We start from the raw sequence: 22,036 nt of genomic DNA on the forward strand, positions 1-22,036 counted from the left end.
ACTATTATCCTCTCTTGGTTTATTGCTATGTCCATTTTAGTTTCTTTCCTGTTGCTAGATTTATTTTATCGTTTATTGACCATCAGTAATCTTCACTCATCACCTGCTGCTCTGTCTAATCGTCATGTGTTTCACATCATGTGTTGATTTTTCACTGTTCAGCGTTGGATTCTCTGTTTTTATGTCATAATTCACATCTAGTTCGTCACTCCTTTTTATGTCCTGCATCTCTTGTTCCAGAGTTTTGCGCAATGTGTGCGTCAGATATTTTTTGTTTTTCTTTTTTAACCCCCTAAGCTGCAGGGCGGTCGGGAAGCATATCTAAGGGGAAAAGGCAGACTGACATAAACCTTTTAAAACAACTGAAACAATTTAGGTATTCTGATTACTGAAATTTAAAAGTGCTGTGATAGTACCATTGTTCTATCACACTCGTTTCATACCGGACCACTTACAGCACTGGTGTTAACGCTATAAAATGAACGCTCTCTATCGTGGTATCACCCATTGAGGGATACCACCAGTGCAGTGTAACCAGTTATTTAGATAATTGTCTGGACTTGTTCTTATTTTATTTTACTTTTAGTTATTGAATGTTTTTATTTGCATTGTTGTATTGGTAAGAATATATTTTTCTTATACAGTAATTTGTTAAATATGTATGTGCTTCATACTATTGTGTATGATTTATGTATGCTGCATTTTGAAAAACTCAAACATATATTTTAAAAAAAGTGAATCACAGCAACGTCATCATCTGGTGTAATGCTGAACTGATACGCTGAAGCTACCAGTAGCAGGAGTGCGGAGCTGCGGCAAGAAGCTAACAAACACTGAAGAGAAGAAGAGTTGCCATCGATACAGTTGCAGCCAGGCATGTTTTAATGTTACACAATACAGTTTTAGCAAGTTGCTCAAAGTCTAAACTGGTATTGTTGCGCATTTAAAGGTGTAAAGTTTACCTTCGAGCCAATGACCCCCAAAGAAATCCCAGCACCCTTTAAGGGATTTCATATCTGGAGTTGGAATGTCCGTGATCGTAGAGTGTGATGGGGAAAACATCACTACGATCAAAAAAGCTATACCTATGATTTTCAATCGGTTAGTGTGTAGTCTCTCAGGTTTCAAAAATCAGCATACAATTCTAAAATCGTGTAGTGTGAACTGGGCTTAAGATAAAAGGCCTAAGCACCTTTGGCCTTAAAGCCCACTTCACACATGATTTTAGAATTGTCTGCCAATTTTCGAAACATGAGAGACCACGCACGAGCTGACAAAAAATCGTATGTACAATGGGTTTGATTGGGTACGATTGTGCAGTGTGTGGTCCAGCCACACTGCAAGAGCACACACAAACCATTTTCTCTCACCAACATTCACATTTCAGACAGAAAATTCTGTAAAAACCCACTATAATCACACTTGAATTTAGAGTAAACAAACATGGCTAATGACGTAAAAGCAATACCGATAGTTTGTGAGCTTATTTAAAGCATAAAAGATGTAACAAAAAAAAGGCGTTGAATTAAAGAGTGGAGAGGGCATGAGCAGATCCTTTATTTGGTGCACTATGGAGGTGAGTTTATTTTTTTCATGTTGTTTCCAAATATCATCTCTGCTATCCATTGAACTCTCTGTTGCATCATGTCAGCTGTTTGGGATTCCCCTCCGAACTTATGTCACTGCGCTTTCTGATTGGCTACCTGTCACATTCAACAGGCTACGTTCTTGCTCCCAGTCAGGGTAAACCCCACATACTGCAGTGATAAACTGGCCAAGATGTTGATCCAACATGTTGAATATGCCAGATTTTAGATTGGAGCAGTTCCTACGTTCTACCGACTGGACGCAATGTGTTGATACATACCACACACTACAGGATGATCGGAACAATTATCGCAAGCCACAATCTTAGGACATTGGACGTTCTAAGATTGTTGTAAGGGGAAAATTGGGACAAAAAATTGTGTAGTTTGAACTGGGCTTAAGAGAGCTCCTAATGCTTGGTTGACACGACAAGACTTTAAAATAGCTGTCCAATTTTCAAAACCTGAAAGAATAAAACATCTTAGGTATAGCGGGTTTGGTTGATCAGTGTGTGGCGTTAAGCCACACGGCAGCTACACACCACACACAGACTAACATTCAGCTCACACCTAGCAACAAGGTCAGCCTGCACTAGCCAGTTTAATATTGCACTAGTTAAGGCAGCGCAGAAGCTCCCACCCTGCCCCACCATGTTGTTGTGTAATGGATGGTTGTACTGGAACTACAATTTCATTGTCTTTCTGACAATGACAATAAAATTCTTCTGATTCTGATTAAACATTGATCTGTTGCTGCTTAGTTATGACGCGTTGAGCGGCTAACATTGTACCTGTTGATCGCTTGTAAAGTCAATCCAATCTTCTTGTAGTCCAAATTCCAAATTTGTTCCAGTCAGATAAACCATTTGTGAACAAAATCCATTTATTCCACTATACACTGCCACAGTGTCAACAATGACTTCGCCATAGCGGTCAAAAACTTGTAAGCCCTTCCGGGTTCAACACCTGTCACCTCTTGGTGGTTCATATACCGGAGTCGACAGCCCTATCTAGTGACCAAAAAAACAAAAATACACATATTTGGCTCCAATACAGCCAGACCAAGCAACAGGGTCAATAAACGGGGTCAAACACAACTCCTCACTAGGGTAAGAATTTCTGTCATTTCCTAGAACAGAGTTGCTCTCTGAAGCCAGAAGTCACTGGCAGGCCTTTGTGGCTAAGACAGGAGTTCTCTAAGGCAACTCTGAGAATACAGGCCCTGGTTAATTCTACAGAACACTAAGTGATAAATATAACATACAGTACCTTGCACTTCAGTAACTTCTCTGCCAGATGAAAGGAGTCTGTTATCAGAGCGATACAGCTCTCTGTCCCTGTTGAAAGGCAGACATACAAAGACAGTCAATGAAGACAAAGAGTCCATATACATGAGCCAGATCTGTGACACATTAAGGGTTTCTTAGGTTAACTCAGTGTTTCTCAACTCTGGTCCTCACCGCCCCCCTGCTCTGCATTTTTTAGATGTGCCTCTATTCCAGAACAGCTGATTCAAATGATTGCATGACCATCAACTACTGCAGAAGCCTGTTAATCACCCAGAGATACAATTCAGGTGTGTGGCAGAAGGGAAATACCTAAAACATGCAGGACAGGGGGGCGGTGAGGACCAGGGTTGAGAAACACTGGGTTAACTGCTGAAATATTTATTCCACTTTTTGCGTCACTACTCTTTGGATTTCTTTGAGTAATAGGCTAAACTATATTTAGCCTATACAAAATGTTCAGTCCTTTAATGTTTTATTAATGTTTATTAATGTTTGTTGTGTAATGGGTTTGATGAAAAAAAAACCAGGAGTGGATTAATTATCACATTTGAAAAATTGGAACTCAAAGTAAACACACAGCTTACCTAGAAAGAACTGGTCACTACATGTGACTTTCCATTTTAATTACGTGACCAGCCATAGCCAAAGACTTAAAAAAGAAATATCAAGCAATGGAAGATGATTGTCCTTTATTTTATTTTTTTTTTAAATAAAAAGGCAATATGAATTAAAGACGGATGAAAAAAATCATGTTTATATTTGGACAAAAGCAGGCAACCAAGAATATAATTAATAAACTTGCTGGTGATATGTGTAGTAGCAACTGTAAAACAAAGCTCCTTCGGGGGAATCCCAAGGCGTTCCCAGGCCAGCCAAGAGACATAGTCCCTCCAGCGTGTCCTGAGTCTTCACTGGGGCCTCCTTCCGGTGGGATGCGCTCGGAACACCTCACCAGGGAGGCGTCCAGGAGGCATCCTGACCAGATGCCCAACCCACCTCAACTGGCTCCTCTTGACGTGGAGGAGCAGCGGCTCTACTCTGAGTCCCTCCCGGATGACTGAGCTGCTCACCCCATCTCTAAGGGAGAGCCCAGACACCCTGCGGAGAAAACCCATTGCAGCCGCTTGTATCCGTGATCTCGTTCTTTCGGTCAAGACACAAAGCTCATGACCATAGATGAGGGTGGTAAAGCAGATCCACCGGTAAATCGAGAGCTTCGCTTTTTGACTCAGCTCTCTCTTCACCATGACGGACCGGTACAGCGCCAGCTTACAGCAGACGCTGCACCAATTATGCCTGTCGACCTCCTGCTCTCTTCTTCATCATTCGTGAACAAGATCCCAAGATACTTAAACTCCTCCACTTGGGGAAGGACATCCCCTCCGACCCAGAGAAGGCACTCTACCCTTTTCCAGCTCAAGACCATGGCCTTGGATTTGGAGGCACTGATACTCATCCCGGCCACTTCACACTCGGCTGCGAACTGCTCCAGTGAGAGCTGCAGATCACGACTTGGTGAAGCCAAAAGAACCACATCATCCACAAAAAGCAGAGACGTGATCCTAAGGTCACCAAAACAGATGCCCTCTACACCTCAGCTGCGCAGGCCATTCTGTCCATGAAAGTAATGATCAGAATCGGTGACAAAGGGCAGCCTTGGCGGAGTCCAACTCTCACCGGAAATGAGCCCGACTTGCGGACCAGACTCTGACACCGGTCATACAGGGACCTAACAGCCCGTATCAAAGGGCCCGGTACCCCATACTCTCAGAGAACCCCCCACAAGGTCCCCCCGAGGGACACAGTTGGACACCTTCTCCAAGTCTACAAAACACATGTAGACCAGTTGGGTGAACTCCCATGCACCCTCCAGGACCCTGCTGAGGGTGTAGAGATGGTCCAGTGTTCCACACTGCTCTTCTTGAATCCGAGGTTCAACTATCTGACGAACCCTCCTCTCCAGGACCCCTGAAAAGACCTTACCACGGAGGGTTAAGAGTGTGACTCCTCTGTAATTGAAGCACACCCTCCGGTCCCCCTTTTTGAACAAGGGGACCACCACCCCAGTCTGCCAATCCAAGGGAACTGCCAACTGTGTCCAAAAGCAGCATAAAAACGGATCCCCAGGTCAGTGATCAAAGATGAAAAATAATACAAGCTTAAAGCAGTCAGCAAAAGTAGACTTCGTCCATCACCCACTCACTAAAGTCACCAGGTGAGCAACAGGTGATCTACAATTACCAACACCACATGATCCAGAGCTACACCTATCCACCACAATTTGCCTTTCTGAAGATCAAAATAGGATATTCATGTTTTCCAATTAAATAAGAATCTATATAGATCCAAAATATTAAACAATGAAACCATTTTATTCTAAAAATTAAATAAAGAACAATATTTATTGTTCTTAATTTAAAAAAACAAAAATAAAGTTTTTTTTTCCTATATGAAAAACTCAGATTCCTAAAAGAAAGCCAAGTGTTTGATCACTGACGTATAGACTAGGCTGCTGTTCAATTGTCTCCAGGGTAAGTGAAGATTTTCAGAACTACAAGATATTTGGACTGGAACTTTAGTTTTCATCTTTGGCGATAATGTTCAGCCCACATGCATGCCAACAGACTTAAATCTTGAATAAATCAAATTCTTAACATGCATTAATAGCAACAATACTGACAATCAATCTGGTCTGGTTGTACATCTGTTAGGTTGTATATCTGTTAGGTTAGGAACATCATGGTCACTGGACCATATCGAACTCAACATGGTAGTTGCTACTCAACACAAAATGCATGGCTTTACATGTTTGGAGTTCTCTCATTACCACATTATATTGGTGTTGTAGACATGGGTGTTGATAAGTTAAATCCAAAGAGAGCTCCATATAGAAGTTGTGCCGTTTCTGATTCTTGATGTTTGCAAACCCTTCACAGTAAAAGTGGCAATAAACTCTGTGGCAGGGTTTCCCCCAATGTATTATAGGCCTGGCAGGCCAAAATGCTTTACGTGCCCCCCTGCCAGCTTAGCGTTGTGTGTTTTTGTTTTTATTAAAAAGGAAAAACAAATTATTTTTAATATTTCATTTATTTATTTATAAGCTAGACTGCAAGCGTCTCTTCTGCAGTGAACATTTCACTGGCAGGGCAGAATTATTGGTGAAAGAAAGATGGGTTTATAGTTTTTAATAGGGGTGCACCGATTGCAGTTTTCTGGCCAATCGCTGATTACCGATCTTTAAAAAACTTAACCTGCCAAATGTCAAACCATCTTTGTGTAGCTAGCTATAGATAAGCGTTTCTCAAACTTGTTCAGACTGAGGACCACTTAACAATCAGTCACGGACCACCTATTGCCCCCGCAATAACATATGATGCAACCTGAAATTAAAATATTAGTCTTCTAACTATTGTTATTTTCTTTGTTCTTCATAATGAGAAGAGTGGTGCTGTTAGGTAAATGTGACTGGCCAAGACAAAGCCATGAACAGGTCAACTTGGGCAATTTGAGTTATTTACAGATTTTGAAAGTGTCTATGCTTTCCAATGATGTCAAATACATGGAAATAAAAAAAAGAAGTTGTTCTTTACTACTAAGTAGGCCTGTCACGATAACAATTTTTGCTAAGCGATTAATTGTCTAAAAAAAATATTGCGATAAACAATAATATTGTTTCAAGACCAGTTGACACTGATTTAATGGAAATTACTAATAATGCATGTGATTTCCTGCCATAGATAGATGCACTTTATTTTCAAAAGAACACATAACACTGGAACTGATCAACTAAATAAACAAAACAACCAAAAAGAAAAAGAAAATTGATTCTCAGTCTCCATTAACAAAAAACGTACTTGAAAAAAACTAAAGAACATAAAGCCAAAGTGGAAATAAATAATCCATTCAACCAAAAGAGTGCAGATTATGAATGTTGTATTGGCCTTCAGTAGTCACTAGATTTAAATAGAGAAGATGGGCACATCCTGGAGCAATAGTTCACACTACACAATTTTTTGCCCATATTTTCCCCTTACGATAATCTTAGAACGTTGGGCATTCCAAGATTGTCGCTGGTGATTTCGTAACCGATCACCGATCATCCTGCAGTGTGTGGTGTGTTACGGTAGATCGTCGTCGTGGCTGCTCCTATCTAAATCGGGGGTTTTCCCCAACTGGGAGCTTAACGCAGCCTGTTGAATGTGACAGGTAGCCAATCAGAAAGCGCGGACTCTCCTCCGTGCTCTCTGAGGGGAAATTACGAGGGGAATCCCAAACAGCTGACATGGCGCAACCCGAAGTCCAGTGGACATTGGAGATGATATGTGGAAACAACATTAATATTTATTCAACATTTCGTGCAAAGAATATAGAAATTACAAGGGAATGAGTTAGAGCCAAATTGCTACCGCAATTGATAAACCCGGTAAGTTTTCAGCTGTTCTTCGTTAACGTGACATAAATAGGTTACAATGATTTTAATTCAGTCAGAACTTTACGCTGACTCTAGCTACATGCATCACAGGTAGATTGTAGTAAAGCATTGATTAATGCCCAATTTTAAAATTAGTTAACTGGACTTGTAGCCATTATTTTGTGCCCCTGTGGCTGGACACCACATGGGATGATGAAGCCGATTGAACCGTTATACCTAGGATTTCTGTCGGCTAATGTGTGGTCTCAGGTTTTGAAACTGGGCCGACAATCGGCTGACAACCCGTGTAGCGTGAGCTGGAAAGGAAATAGGGAGGGTCAGTGGAGAGCTCCGGAGCTGAGCCTTTTTTCATTCATTGTGTAATCAACAGAAAGAAAAAGGCAGGAAGAGACAATAAAGGCGATAATTAAAATGAGGTTGATTTATGGTGCAATTAATTGATTTATCGTTTATCGCGACAGGCCTACTACCAAGTGTTATATGCATTAGGGCTGTGGTAAACAAATATTTTAGTAATCGAGTAATCTATCAATTATTCCTACGATTATTCGGGTAATCGGATAAAAAACAAGATAAAATAAAACATTGGTAAATCTAACATAGCAACAGTATTACTATAACATATCATTATCAGTCCAATTTTTCCACATTTGAGCTTCCCTAACAATTACTTACTTTTCTGTAGTTTAGAAAATTAACTTGTAACAATAATAGCTCACTTTAAGTTAACCTGAAGAAAAATTATGCAAAAATCTGAAATTATATTCAATGTAATAATAAAGAGGCACCCTCACAAATAGCCTGCCTCTTTGTGAGGAGGCTATTATGAAAAAATGTCTATTCTCCAAATTTTGGTTTATGTATCATCTTCTGCCAGTTTTAATGGATGAACTCTCACCTTGCCCAGCCATTTATAGCATTTGTGTTCATGTTAGCGACGGGATTTGACACGGTCTGCATTCGTCACACACAGAAACACATCTCCCAGGTATGTATACAGTTCCCCTTGGTTGAAATATGGCCATCAGATACCATTCCCCCACTGTAAAACAGGGAGAACGGTATCTGATGGGTGAAATATGGCGATCAGATACCGTTCCAACTGTAAAACAGGGAGAATGGTATTTGATGGGTGAAAAATGGCCATCAGATACTGTTCATCCCCTTTAACATAGGGGAAACGGTGTCCGATGGGTGATTTTAACATAGGGGAAACAGGTATCTGATGTGTGAAATATGGCCATCAGATACTGTTCCCCACCCCTTAAAACAGGGGGAACGGTATCTGATGGGTGATCTTTCAGTCATCTGATACCGTTCCCTCAATTTACCACATGGGGAATGGGATCGGATGGATCGGATGGATGGATGGATGGATGGATGGATGGATGGATGGATGGATGGATGGAATTTTTTAATCATAAACAGTACCGGTTACATTATGTGGAAAAAGGAACCATGAATTCACCTTAATTTAGACAAAAACTTGTTTTTAATAACTTTTTCCAAGAAGAAAACTAAACAAAACAGGCATTGTGCAAATTGTACTGCTATTGATACTATCTTTAACAGACTGATAACATATGAAGGCTCTGAAGAGGCTAAATAATGCAAAGAACCAAAATAAAACCTCTCACTATTGCCAAAAAAATGAAAGTATAAAACATTCAAAGGCAAATACAGGTTCCATTACAATAAACAATCCAGAGTTACTGAATAGGAGGAGATCGATTATTTCAGAGATTATCTGTCTCAAGTTAGGACAACTAAAGTTTTAATATGTATGTAAAATTTATTTTTTTAGGTTAGATGCTGCAGCTTTAAGCAGAGGTTCGGTGTGAGAGTCACTACCAGGTGCAGCAGAAACGGCGCTCCGTCTGTCAAATATTACTACCTGTAGCTTGTAGCAGCCGTTCAACAGCGAGAGCAGAACCAGCGTCTTAATTCGCAGCTCAAAGACGTAAATAATTTTGCAGGTTATTTGTTTAGCTTTCTGACCATCATGCTAATCCGGGTGAGTGTTTATAGCTGTGCGCTGCTTTACCTGCTATCTGATCCTCCAAATGTCTTTTTTACTGCAGTGAGCCTCGATGTAGCCAAACTCCGTCAAGTATGGCATTGTTTTTATGCTTGTTGATCCATAAAAACGTCGTGTTGATACATTTTGACGTGCTTCAATTTTCCGCAGCAACATGCAAACTTCCCCATTCACTCAGTGCGTTATAGTTCAACATCGCTTGGGATTTGTTGCTACGCGTTTGCGCAGAGTGAAGGAAAGAGGAGACCAGCTGCACAGGCCGGCTGGGAAATGAGATGCAGGTGATCGGTTTGTGTGATCGGCAACAGAAACCGTGATTGGCGATCACCGATCATACACTTTTTCACGGAAATCGGCCGATTATGATTGGTGGCCGATCAATCGGCACACCTCAATTATTTAGTTTGGTTAAGAATTATTATTGCACTGTCAATAAATTACTTCTAATAAATAGATGTTCTTAGTTGCCAAAGGAACACAGTAACACCTTCATGAGCTCAGAGGTTAAAACTGATGAATAAAGAGGATGGATGCTCTCTGCTAAAATATTTCTTGCCATCTTTCATGTTCTTTCAGCAAACAGTTGAGACTGAGCTGTTTTTGGTTTCACCACTATTTAACCTGCCATTCAAAATATTCTTAAAAGATTGTCTGTTAGTCTCCAGTCGAGGAGATGAAAAGTTAAAGCTTGAGTTAAAATGTTGTTTTAACTTGAGATGAGTTAAAACTCAAGTTAAAATGATTAGTTTCAACATTTTAACTCAACAATCTCTACCTAACTAGAGGTTGTACACAACCTCAAGTTGGGTAACCCCAAGGTCTTCTTAAAAGGTAGAGTCTTTGAGAACGGTTCTTAAAAATATAGTCAGTGTTTTCAGTAAAGGTGAGCTAACTGTCCAGGAATGACACAAGGAATTTAAAATTTGCCAGTTACAACAGGTTGGCCATCAAGTGAAACTGGAATCACTTTCAGTTCTTGTTTATCTAATTTAATTAGCTCTACTTCAGTAAGAAAATGAAAAAAAAATGTTTTATAAGAATTTATCTTTTACGGTACCAGTAATGCCAGAATTAATAGTAAATAACAAAGACGTTGTGGTATTCTGATTTAGCAATGTAATTATATTTATTGTGTTACCACCCCCACGCCACTAGAGGCAGTCGCAAGCCCAAAAAGATGCGACTAAGGAGCAGATTTAGAAGTAGGCTACACCGAAAGCTACAGAATTTGCTAAAAAACTGTGAGCTGTCACAAAGTAAATAAAAGAAAGAAGTTCAAATACATTCTGAGAGTGAAACTCCTTCCTAAAGGTGAAAATATGTCACAGATTTAAAAAGAAAATAAAAACGCAAGTGTAGGAAAATAGTGCCCCCTTCACTTCCGGATTGCAATGGTCTCATTTCCAAATAAGGTACAAGACTGACAAGTGGTCCGTCCCCGCCCCTTTCTGTTTGCTGCAGCGAGGTCCTTCTCGACAAGCGCGCCGAAACAAGCGCGTGCTTGCTACGCGCGTGCTTTCTTAGTGCTCATAACAGCACACGTGTATTTTGCTGCGTGGGCGGGGCGGAGCGCAAGAAGACGCAGGGGGAACCGTATCTGATGGGGAAACGCGGCTTGACGCAACACGTGGATGATATGAAATTTATTTTCTGGCATTTTTAGTAAAGCTATGCATCTAAAGCAAAGCCGCCCGCAGTGTTCAGTCTATCCACTCACCTGTATAAATAATCCCGCCGTTCGCTCTGAATCAGCAGCTCCGGGAGGAGAAAAGCTGCCGTACTCCAAGCATTGCTCCCGTAATTTTAAGGATGTGTATTGGTCCCCCGAAAAACGACAAAAACCCATGAATCAGTAAAATCCTCCCAGACCGAACTTGAAAACTGGACATTATGCTGTCCGCCTGTGTTGTTGACGAAAGCTAAGGGTTAGCGCTTAGCTTTCGTCAACAACACATGCGGAAGTGAGAGTGCGGCGGAACGCAAATAACGACCCGGCCGGACCACGGTGCGCTAAATAAGACATAATTTAAGAGACTTCGTGGTAGATAAATTTTCCTTGAGGAATTTTAATAATCGAGGTACTCGAATCACTCGAGGAATCGTTTCAGCCCTAATGTGCATTAATAATATGTAGGGCTATTTGTGATTTACAAACACAATTAAAGAAAACTAGACTTCAGTTGCAGAAACAAAAAATAATAATTTTCTTCACCAATAAATATAAAAATAATTAACCAGTTTCTATCAATTGTATTTATCCATTGTGTTTAATTTAATTTAATAAATTTTAACTAAATAAAAATTACAATAGCGCATCATGAGCAAGCAAAGTAAACTGCTGTATCAGACTTTCTCAAACTGTGGTCCGCGAGGTACTGCATGTAATTGATATTTGCCGTTACGTGAGCTCAAAGTGCAACGCTACAGCTAGGTTACCAAATAATTGTGTTAAATATAATGATGGAAAATCGGCTTAAAACCGCCGGATCACTCAAAAGAAAAGCTGCGTGTACCGGTGGAAAGAAAACAACTCCAGGAGTACTTATATGATCAGAAGAAGCTAAGCCATAGCTGCTAAGTGATGATGTGTCGTTCACTAGCGATTGGATTGCTTTGAACGGCTCTATGCAGTGAGCGGTAGGACCCACTGTTCTCATGATGCTCTAGTTATGATGCTTTTTATTTAATTAAAAATTATGAAATGAAATTAATTAAACACAATAGATAAATACAAATGATAGAAATTGGTTAATTATTTTAATATTTAATGGTGAAGAAAAGGAATTATTTTGTTTCTGCAACTGCAAGACAACAACGTGAAGGTTCTGGAGTGGCCCAGTCAAAACCCAGACTTCCATCCCATAGAAAATTTGCGGAAGGACTTGAATACGGCTGTTCACAGTTGATCTCCCCCCAACCTGACAGGTTGAAGAAATAAATGAACAGCTAACTGAGAGTGGTCCACTCTGACTCCCTACTGCGGCGGCAGCCACAGAAACATCTACTAAATACCGAGTAGAAGGGGGTAGGTGTTTATACAATCACTTACGTTAAATATTTTTTTACTTAAGTGTCATTATTTTATAGAAGTCAGTTTTCACTTTGACAATAAAATCATTTTTTCTCAAAAGATTCCAAATTTTGTTAATCATGATTAAAAGCAGTAAGGAGTAGAACATCCAAGGAGGTGAATATTTTTACAGGCACTATATTATCCTCGAAATTATACGAAGATGAAATCGACTTTTAATAAGAACTCTTTCTTTCCTACCCCCATCCCCCAGAAGCAAAAACAAATGCTGTAAAACATTTTTACTGCATTGAATAATAAAATGTAGCCAGTAAAAAATGCCTTTTAATTAAATTTTAGCATGGTAATTCCACATATACTAAAGGTTGATCTAGCCTATGTACTGCGTCCTAAACGCATTATTGAGCATAGAAACAAAAAGGTATTACACCGTAAACCCGGAAGAGAAGGAAACTTTATGCCGTTTTCAAAAAAGGAACATGAGAAATTCTCACCCCACGAAGGCTCTGGAGCACCGAAGGAGAACAGCATCGTCCTTCTCAGGTGTTTGACTGATGGAGAAAATAACGTCCGCCACCACCGTCATTTCTCTTCTTTCCAGCGTCTACGCGCTCAGCTCAAAATTTCAGACGCACAATTTATTCGGCGAAAAATAAAGAGACCCAGCATGCAACATTGGGTTTTATTTCTTCTTCTGGTGCTTTATGGCGGCTGGCAGAACAACTATAAGATGCTTTACCGCCTCCTACTGGACTGGAGTGTGGAAAGCAAGTCAACAGAACAATGAAATAGAACCTCTCTAAAAGATTAGTTTTTCCCCCCTTCTTTCGTCGAAAATGTTTTGGTTTTAATTTGTCAATGTATCTTTAAACTACCCCTAGTTCATACGCATTGCATTCCATGAAAACATGCTGTACAAATTCAGGCATGCTGCAGTAATCACATATGCCTGTTTTATGTCCATTGATCATTTGTTTTGTTATGATCTGTTACCTACTCTGAAACCAAGACATTTATGCCTATATTATCTCCTATTTTCTTGAATGCTTCATAAATATCATAATGGCCTACAATTGCCTTTATTTATAATTTACTATCTAATATTCTTAGAAAATGTTTAGCAGATAATTATTAAAAATTATTTTGCATTTCTTGCTTGGTGAAATTAAAACATCTTTACTTTTAAGATTTCAATGATTCTGGTAATCTCTGCATCCTAGTGTCCCTCCATGTTCAGCAATCTAAAAAAATGTTACTGCTACCATTTTAGTGTAATGCATAACCAGAAATGACAGCATATGAGATGCATAATAATGTATACATCTGCAAATCAGTTGTTAAAATTCTCATTCTGTATGACAAAAGGCATGATTGTTATTTTTAGTTAGGTCACATTATGGTACTGTACATTACTCAAGTGTCTGTTGTAAATATATGAATGCCATGCCCCTGCATGGCATTCATATATTTACATTAGGATGCAGAGAGTCAGAGTGAGGGAGAGACAGTAACATACATCAGTACATATGTTTAATTAAATGTTGGATGGATATTGTGATTTAATACTATTGTAATTTTTTATGTATTTTTCTGCAATTGTTCTTTGCTGTCTGCAAAGCAAATTGCCCCTTAACAATAAAGTTTATCTATGTCTATATAACAACAGTTATTTTAATCTTATAATTCATTACGGTATTTCTTCAATTTCACCTTGTAATGTCACTGCTGGAAGTGTTATTGCTTACATTACTGATCAAGCTGCAATTGGTCTGTTAGGAAAATTATTATTAAGAAAATAATCAAGGCAGAATCAAATCAAAAGAATACTCACAAAATGAGTTTAAATGCTTTACTTGATCAAGGAGTATAAAATGAGGTGCTCTTACTATTTATGCTACTTTATAGTATGGGGTTCCATTTGTGTCAAAAATTATGGGGTTCCATTTGTGTCAAAAATAAGTAGAAGTCATATGTGTAAATGTTGGTCTATGTTGTTGTCTTTGGTCTATGGTCTTAGTATTTATGGATATGTCAATGTTGCATATATCACCTATATGCATCATATGTAGGTTATGCATATGTTAGATATTGCATATGTAAATGTTGCATATGTTATGTCTCTAGCTGCGTTGTGGTTATTACTTACTGTCATCTTGTCAATTTATCTCCAGTAAAGCAGGGAACCCCTTGCAGATGTGTTTTTTTTGTTACTCCCCCCTGTTGTTGGTTCAAGGAGTTGTCTGAATTTCTTTAACTTTTCTTTAACTTCTTTAACTCAATGTCATTGGTCAATGCAGTTAGGTCATGTCATTGGTCCTTGTCGTTGGTCAGTGTTGCCTTAGTGTTTTCAAAATGTTTAGATTTTTACCTTGTATTTTCTTCAGGCATTAATCTACTGCTCCCTCCTGCTTCCTCCTCAAGCGCTTGGTGGTTCACTTAGGGATTATCAACAAATGTCCAAACCAAACACTCCTGACAAACAAATGTAAATAAATGGCTTGCCTTGTGACCAACTGACACAAAAAAGCGGTAATTAGGGTTACACGAGACACACTATTCTCTATTGAATTTTTAAGTCATGTTCAATATTTTAAATTATTTTAATATAAAATATGTTTTCTGCAATAGCTTCCAAGTCATGTGACCTATTGACTCAAAATCAGTGTGAAATTGTTCTACTCAGGCATGTAGATGAAGCACACTCATTTTTACTAAATTTTAACCTTTTATTGTTTTTACAATTTTTTGTCAAGATTTAGTCAAATTTTAATAAATGTATTTTAGCTCTTTTTTGTCAAAATTTAGTAAATGTAATTTTTAGTAATTTTTTGTCAAAATTTAGTCCAAATTTTGAAAATTTTGACAAAAAAATGCTAAAACATATATTTACTACATTTTGACAACAAAATAGCTGAAAATATATTTATTAATTTTTGACATAATTTTGACAAAAAATTGCTAAAAATGTATTCACTAAATTTTGACTAAATTTTTACCAAAATATTGCTAAAAAATATATTTACTAAATTATTGACAAAAGATAAATAAAAAGGGTTAAAATGGAGTAAGAATGAGTGTGCCTCACCCACACACACTTTAGTAGAACAATGTCACACTGATTTTGAGTCAACAGGGCACATGACTTGGAAGCTATTGAAGAAAACATTCTATTATTTAATATTAAAATTATTTTAAATACTGAATATGACTTTTAAAAAATCAATAGAGGATAGTGTGTTGTGTAACCCATAGAGGATAGTGTGTTGTGTAACCCTAATTAGCACTTTTTTGTGTCAGTTGGTCACAAGACAAGGCATTTGTTTACATTTGTTTGTCAAGAGTTTGGTTCGGAAATTTGTTGACAGTCCCTAAGTGAACCTCCAAGCTCTTGAGGAGGGAGCGGTAGATTAATGCCTGAAGAAAATACAAGATAGAAGTCTAAGAATTTTGAAACTACTGATATTGAAAGACCAACATTTTTGTAATACCTAATAAACACTTTGATCAGATTTGTCCTACTTCAATACTTATAAATGGTGAAGAGAACAGGCAACAGCAACACTGACCAACGACAAGGACCAATGACATGAACTAACAGCATGGACCAACGACATTGACCAATCACAGAAGACATTCAGACAACTCCTTGAACCAACAACAGTAGCATCACAAACACTGCTTTACTACAGATGAATTGACAAGATGACAGTAAGTAATAACCACAACGCAGCTAGAGACATAACATCTATGTATGCAGCGAACGCATATGCAACATCGACATATCCATAAAACACTACGACCACATCTACCAAAGACACATAGCAACGACATAGACCAACAACATCTACACATATGACTTCTACTTATTTTTGACACAAATGGCCTGTGGGTGTGCGCGTATGCGTGCGTGCTTGCGTGCGTGCGTGTGTGTGTGTAGTTTGGGTCCCAGGAGGGCGGGTGGTTGACATTCAGGGGGAAGAGTAGGAATGATGTCATTGTTTGTAGTCCGCTATAGAAGAACATGGCCGCAGCTTTCATCCTTTCTCTATCATTGTCAAATACTTAAATGCTAGTTGATAGTAGAATCCCACCAGGTAGGATTAAGGAAACAAGGCGGTGAATATCCTTTAACGGCTGGATGTGAGATGCTCATCAATCACTCAAAAATTAGACATAGACCTAAAACCTGGGGCAACAAGCACAATGCTACGCTCAGCCTGGATATCTGACTTTATCGTATATTATGAGAAGACAGCAGAGTAAAGGAGCAGGTGTGGTCTAGAAATGAAGAGTAAAGAAACACGTAAACGAGGTTTCGACGGACAAACGCTGCGCTAAAAAAGAACTGGGGAGGAAGAGCAGAAGAAATCTACCAGTTTAATATCTTCTGATTACAATGATGGCAGCTAAGTCGGATGGGGTCTTGAAATTAAAGAGGAGCGATGTGGCCTTCACGCCGTTGCAGAACTCCGAGCACTCCGGCTCGGTGCAGGGGCTGCACCTGGGACAACAGACCGACTCGGCATGCACCCTGAACGTGGATTTTCCGAACGGGGAATCTCAGTGCTGCGGTCGGGGCGGGTCCAACTCGCCTTGCTTCCGTCTAAGCAGAGAACAGCAAAAATATGTGATATGGGACTGCTTGTGGATTGTTGCCGCAGTGTCAGTTTATCTGGCTGATGTAGGAACCGACGTGTGGCTTTCAGTCGATTACTATCTTCGCCAGGACTATTGGTGGTTCGGCTTGACGCTTTTTTTTGTGGTGCTGGGTTCGTTTTCGGTCCAGCTGTTTAGTTTTCGATGGTTCGTCGCTGACTTCAGCACAGAGGACAACGTTGAATCTGCCGTCGGTTGCCCCCAGTTGGACGGGAGTAAGCTACTGCTGAGCGGCTCGGCCTCTCAAAGCGATGTTCCCGTTCAGCAGCACCCGGCCACACCGCAGAGGCAGATGTCAACTGCCAGCAAGAACACTGCTACTAACAGCACCGGCAGCACGGCGATGGGCAGAAGAGGCACGAAACGGTCGCCCTATTACTCAGTCTGTGTGTGGTTATGCCAGTCCATAATACACGTTCTCCAGCTGGGTCAAATATGGAGGTAAGGTGATCGGTGTCCTAAAATTCTCAGCACAAATCTTTTTCCCAAGTCGATAAATTTTTTGCAGCTTTGTGTCTTAGTTACATTTTTGTTTAATATATCTGGTTTGCTCGCTTTGATTTAGCTGGCTTTAGACACATCCTTGAGAAAGCAGTTTGACAATTAACAATTAATTAGTTTGTACAAAAATCACATGTAAATGTTGTTGGAACTATCATGTCAGCCTAATATTAAAAATTAAAATTAGCTTCTCGGTAGAGTAAGGGAAAACAATGTCAGTAAAGTATTAACAAATCTCTGAGCTTTTTTGCAGTTTTGTAACCATGGTCAAGTGACCATGGTTACAAAACTGCAACTTTTCACCCAAACTAACTTCTACAGTCGTCTGTTGTTGCCCAAAATGATTTCACCCAAACTATTAAAAAGTTTTGCTTCTTCTATGTCTACATAGAAGAAGACTGAGTGCTGTCAGCAGGCCTACCAAGAAATCTTTATTAGATTGCCTTTTTGACAGGGCAAGTGGAGAACTGCTTCTTTCAAATTAAAAGTCTCAAGCATAGATACATATTGTCAAATTTAAGCTTAAAAATAGACATGTTGTCATGTCATTGTATCAATAACAAAGAATAAAAATACAAAGATAAAAACCCAAACACTACATATAGATATGAAATTAAGACAGCTTATGCTGTCAGGTAGAATGAGACAGGTCTAAGACCGGTTAGTGTTTTTTGTTGTGCAACTAAATCTCAGCTTAATTTAAACAGATGCACACTTAAACATTTAAACACAGTTCTTGCAATTTTAGACAAATAGAAAAACTATCAAAACTATCTTTTAAAGTAAGTATCTACCAAATAAACCTTGAAGTACATAAACCATGTAGACATTGTTTTGAAGTATTTTTCACAACAAAATACTGGGAATTTTTATGATCAGACATGAAATGATAAAGTTTTTCATTTCATGTCTTTGTTTCATGTTGCCACAGTTTAGCTCAGAAATGTGTTTTTTGTCAACAACAATAATCAAAAAAACGATTGTTCCAGTAGCAGCAGTGGTTATCTTTCTGAGTGTTGGGCAGTCATCTGGCACAGCATTGAAAACACCCTACACCCCCACTGTAGACCACCCTGGTGAAAAATAAATATACTAAGTATGTTAAATTTTAGTTACTTTAAGTCAGACTAATCATGAGTAGGGGCAGGGGGGGGAAGTGATGACAATTCTAGGGGCCCTGACCAACAGAAGGCCCTCCACAATTTAATTATTTATTTTTTGTTCATAGAAATAAAATTTAAAAAAAAACAGGGTCCTGTCAAATACAAAATTAATCATACTGTATTTTCAAAGATTGTTTTTAGCAGTTAAAATTTAATGTTATCACTCCCAAACCAAAAGACACACATCCGTTTTTGCCCTGAACCCCCCTGGATCTGCATAAAATGGTTCGCTCCTGCTTGGAGAGCTTCATAGTGAAGCTGTTTTCAGCCGAAAACAGCTGCTACAAACAACTGTGGCAGTTACTATGCTGCTCAGAAAAGTTATAAAATCAGGTTTTCAAAAACAAAATAGAGAGAGGGAGAGAGAGAGAAAAAAGGCAAGAATGTCAATTTATAACCCAGTTTTTTTCCAAGAGAGGTGGGTAGTATGTGTGAGATTATCAACCAGTTAGCAAAGTTAACATAGCTACAGACTACCATAGACATAATATAAGGATAGACGCCTCATAGACCGCTCTCACCTATTGTCGCTGACAAGATTTAGGGCGGCCATCTTGGAGCGGTACACCACTCCACTCAGCGTTATGTGTTTAGCAGGCACAATGACGTATCAGCGCATTTAATCGATCATAACACACTTTTTTGTTACTGGAAACCATATTCAAGCATCTATCAAAGCCACATTTATAAACATATTTTTTAAGTATGTTTTTAATACATAGTTCATCATATTTAAATATGCTTAGTGGCTATAACAATAGAATAGGAATGGAATATTGTGATATCGATGTATGAAGAGCATATTACAAAGCACACAGCCGTTCATAATTTATTTAATAAATTATTTAGTAATATCAATATATAGTTATATAACTATACAAACACTAATAAATAAAGATTAATAATGGCACAAATAAATAATGATTAATAGTGAATAATATATATATATATACTGCTCAAAAAAATAAAGGGAACATTTCACTTTAATTTTGTGTGTGGCTCCAAATCCAGGCCTCCATTGGTTAATAAATTTGATTTCCATTGATGATTTTTGTGTGATTTTGTTGTCAGCACATTCAACTTTGTACAGAACAAAGCAGTGTTGTGGTACTCGAGATCGGTCTTGGTCTCGAGTCCGGTCTTAAGACCGTTTTCTGATGGTTTCGGTCTCGTCTCGGACTCGACCGCATTTGGTCTCGGTCTTGTCTCGGTCTCGGGCTCTGAGGACTCGGCATTTTATTTCAAGACCAGTCGAGACCGCAACTGTGAAAATAACACTAAACGTGCAGCATACTGTCCAGTTTATTTGTTAACATCTTTGTTTTCAGTGGATGCAAAACGCACCAATTAAAATCCAAGCAACTACGTGTTTCTCCCCCTCCCCTCCCCACCTTTCACTCGCACGTGGCGCTCCAGGACATGCGCAGTGGTTTTCTCTCAGCGGCAGAAAATGTTTGTCTAATCGTCAGTAATATAATAGCGCTGCATAAATAGTAAGAAATCCGATGGCCACAGCTAACTCAGCAGCGCTTCGCTTTCAGAGACGATGGGGACAACGTCTAACTATTTTCGTCACTTAGAAAAGTAGCTCAAAGAAGGTAAGCTCCGTTAACGTGATGTTAGCAAAGCTAGCTGTACAGAGACACATAAGAATTTGTGATGACAAAAAGTCACTCACTGCCTGAATTATTGTGCGGAGATGTTGACTGACTTGTCGCATATATAGGACAACGCTATGTCCAAAAGTCTGCAATATAGTGATGTGACATTCAGAAACAGTCGATTCTTCTCCACGGCTCTTTATTTATTAGATAGGACTGGAGTGTCACTCACTGAGAGCCGTTGTTCTATCAGATTACCATACACTGTCAGAATAGCATACGTGCAGTGAGTACCATGCCTGCGCATGCGCATTAAGAAGTCCGACCGTCAGAGGAGTTGTCAGTTCACCATATGCAGCAAGTTATGACGAAAATAAGTCATTAAACTGTTTTCAATGATAACTATATAGATATACTTGTGTTGTCATGGTTTCAAAGTGTATTTAAAGCAGGTCTGGCTGCAGCTGGAGTCAGCTACAACACATGCCCGTGTAAAACTCACTTAACCGCTAAGTCAGGATGCCATACAACTGTTAATAACAGATCTACGTCATGATTCTATGTTCCTAGCATACATGCAGTGAGTACCATGCCAGCGCATGCGCCTTAAGAAGTCCGACCGTCAGTGGAGTTGTCAGTTCAGCATATGCAACAAGTTATGACGAAAATAAGTCATTAAATTGTTTATAATATGACATAATATGATAACTAGATAGATATACATGCGTTGTCGTGGTTTCAAAGTGTATTTAAAGCAGGTCTGGCTGCAGCTGGATGCCATACAACTGTTAATAACCAAGTGTATGATGATCTACGTCATGATTCTATGTTGCTGATTAAATAAAATCATATGGTAATGACAGCATATGCATGTCTGAGCTAAGCGTACGACTATCTGACAACGTATGCTGATCGGACAGAACACCGTGAGTTTGTGCTAAGCGTATGACGATCTGACCTGACAGAACACCCGTTCTTTGTTCTAGTAATGCTCTGTGTACACTGCATCATTATTTAATTATGTACGTTGATATTTAAATTAACAAATAACTAAAACACAAGAACGAAAGAGCACGCAGAGCATGCACATTGCTCTTTGTTTTTGTTCAAAGTGGCAACTGTAATGTCTGCCATGGTGTCAGACTACCTGGCTTCATGTACTGGGATAGAGAGTGAAAACAGTCACGATGAGCGCCTTCAGTTTGGTTACTTCTTGGTTGTTGCTCCTTGGTCAGTGTTCATAGTTGAGTGTTATTTACCATCAGGGCATTGCCTCAATTGCTATGTTTAATGGTGCATCAGTGGTGGATTCTTATATGAGCAATATGGGGAAATTCCCAGGGTGTTATGTTTTTAGGGATGGCACGAGACCATCACACATTGTAACACAGAAATGGAATATTTAATATTGGTAAAATGTATTAAGTATTTAATATCTAGCTGTTTTTATGGGAATATGGATCTTTCAGATTATTCTGAGAAGCAATTTCGATCATATTTTACATTTTATTGTGTCATTTAGCACGGCCGCTGGTCTTGGTCTTGACTCTGTCTCGACTTTCCTCGGTCTTGGTCTTGACTTGGTCTCGAACCCTAAAAGTCTTGGTCTTGTCTCGGTCTCGATACACTCTGGTCTTGGTCTTGTCTTGGTCTCGGGTTAGGTGGTCTTGAACACAACACTGATATATATATATATATATATATATATATATATATATATATATATATATATATATATA

General features: G+C 39.0%; 2 protein-coding genes across 7 annotated transcripts in view; one reads left to right on the plus strand and one right to left on the minus strand.

Annotated features, from left to right (window-relative positions):
* tgs1 (trimethylguanosine synthase 1) overlaps positions 1-13,048 on the minus strand; it is a 98,343-nt gene extending 85,295 nt beyond the window's left edge. For 2 of the 6 annotated variants that reach the window (XM_088014915.1, XM_088014912.1), the window contains exons 1-2: positions 12,871-13,048; positions 2,856-2,923 (exon numbers count right to left, since the gene is read on the minus strand). In XM_088014915.1, coding sequence (XP_087871041.1) covers positions 2,856-2,923; positions 12,871-12,962 — 160 coding nt within the window. In that variant the 5' untranslated portion in view covers positions 12,963-13,048. The remainder of the gene's footprint in view (positions 1-2,855; positions 2,924-12,870) is intronic. The other 4 variants (XM_088014917.1, XM_088014916.1, XM_088014913.1 and 1 more) reach the window with 3 other exon arrangements.
* A 3,290-nt stretch (positions 13,049-16,338) lies between these two features.
* xkr4 (XK related 4) overlaps positions 16,339-22,036 on the plus strand; it is a 72,515-nt gene continuing 66,817 nt past the window's right edge. Inside the window, exon 1 of the mRNA XM_088014751.1 lies at positions 16,339-17,473. Within this exon, the coding sequence (XP_087870877.1) occupies positions 16,773-17,473 (701 nt within the window). The 5' untranslated portion in view covers positions 16,339-16,772. The remainder of the gene's footprint in view (positions 17,474-22,036) is intronic.

This window comes from Poecilia mexicana, unplaced genomic scaffold (assembly GCF_051168715.1).
Source record: "Poecilia mexicana isolate PSO_F unplaced genomic scaffold, ASM5116871v1 scaffold_17, whole genome shotgun sequence".
In the NCBI taxonomy this organism is placed as follows: domain Eukaryota; kingdom Metazoa; phylum Chordata; class Actinopteri; order Cyprinodontiformes; family Poeciliidae; genus Poecilia; species Poecilia mexicana.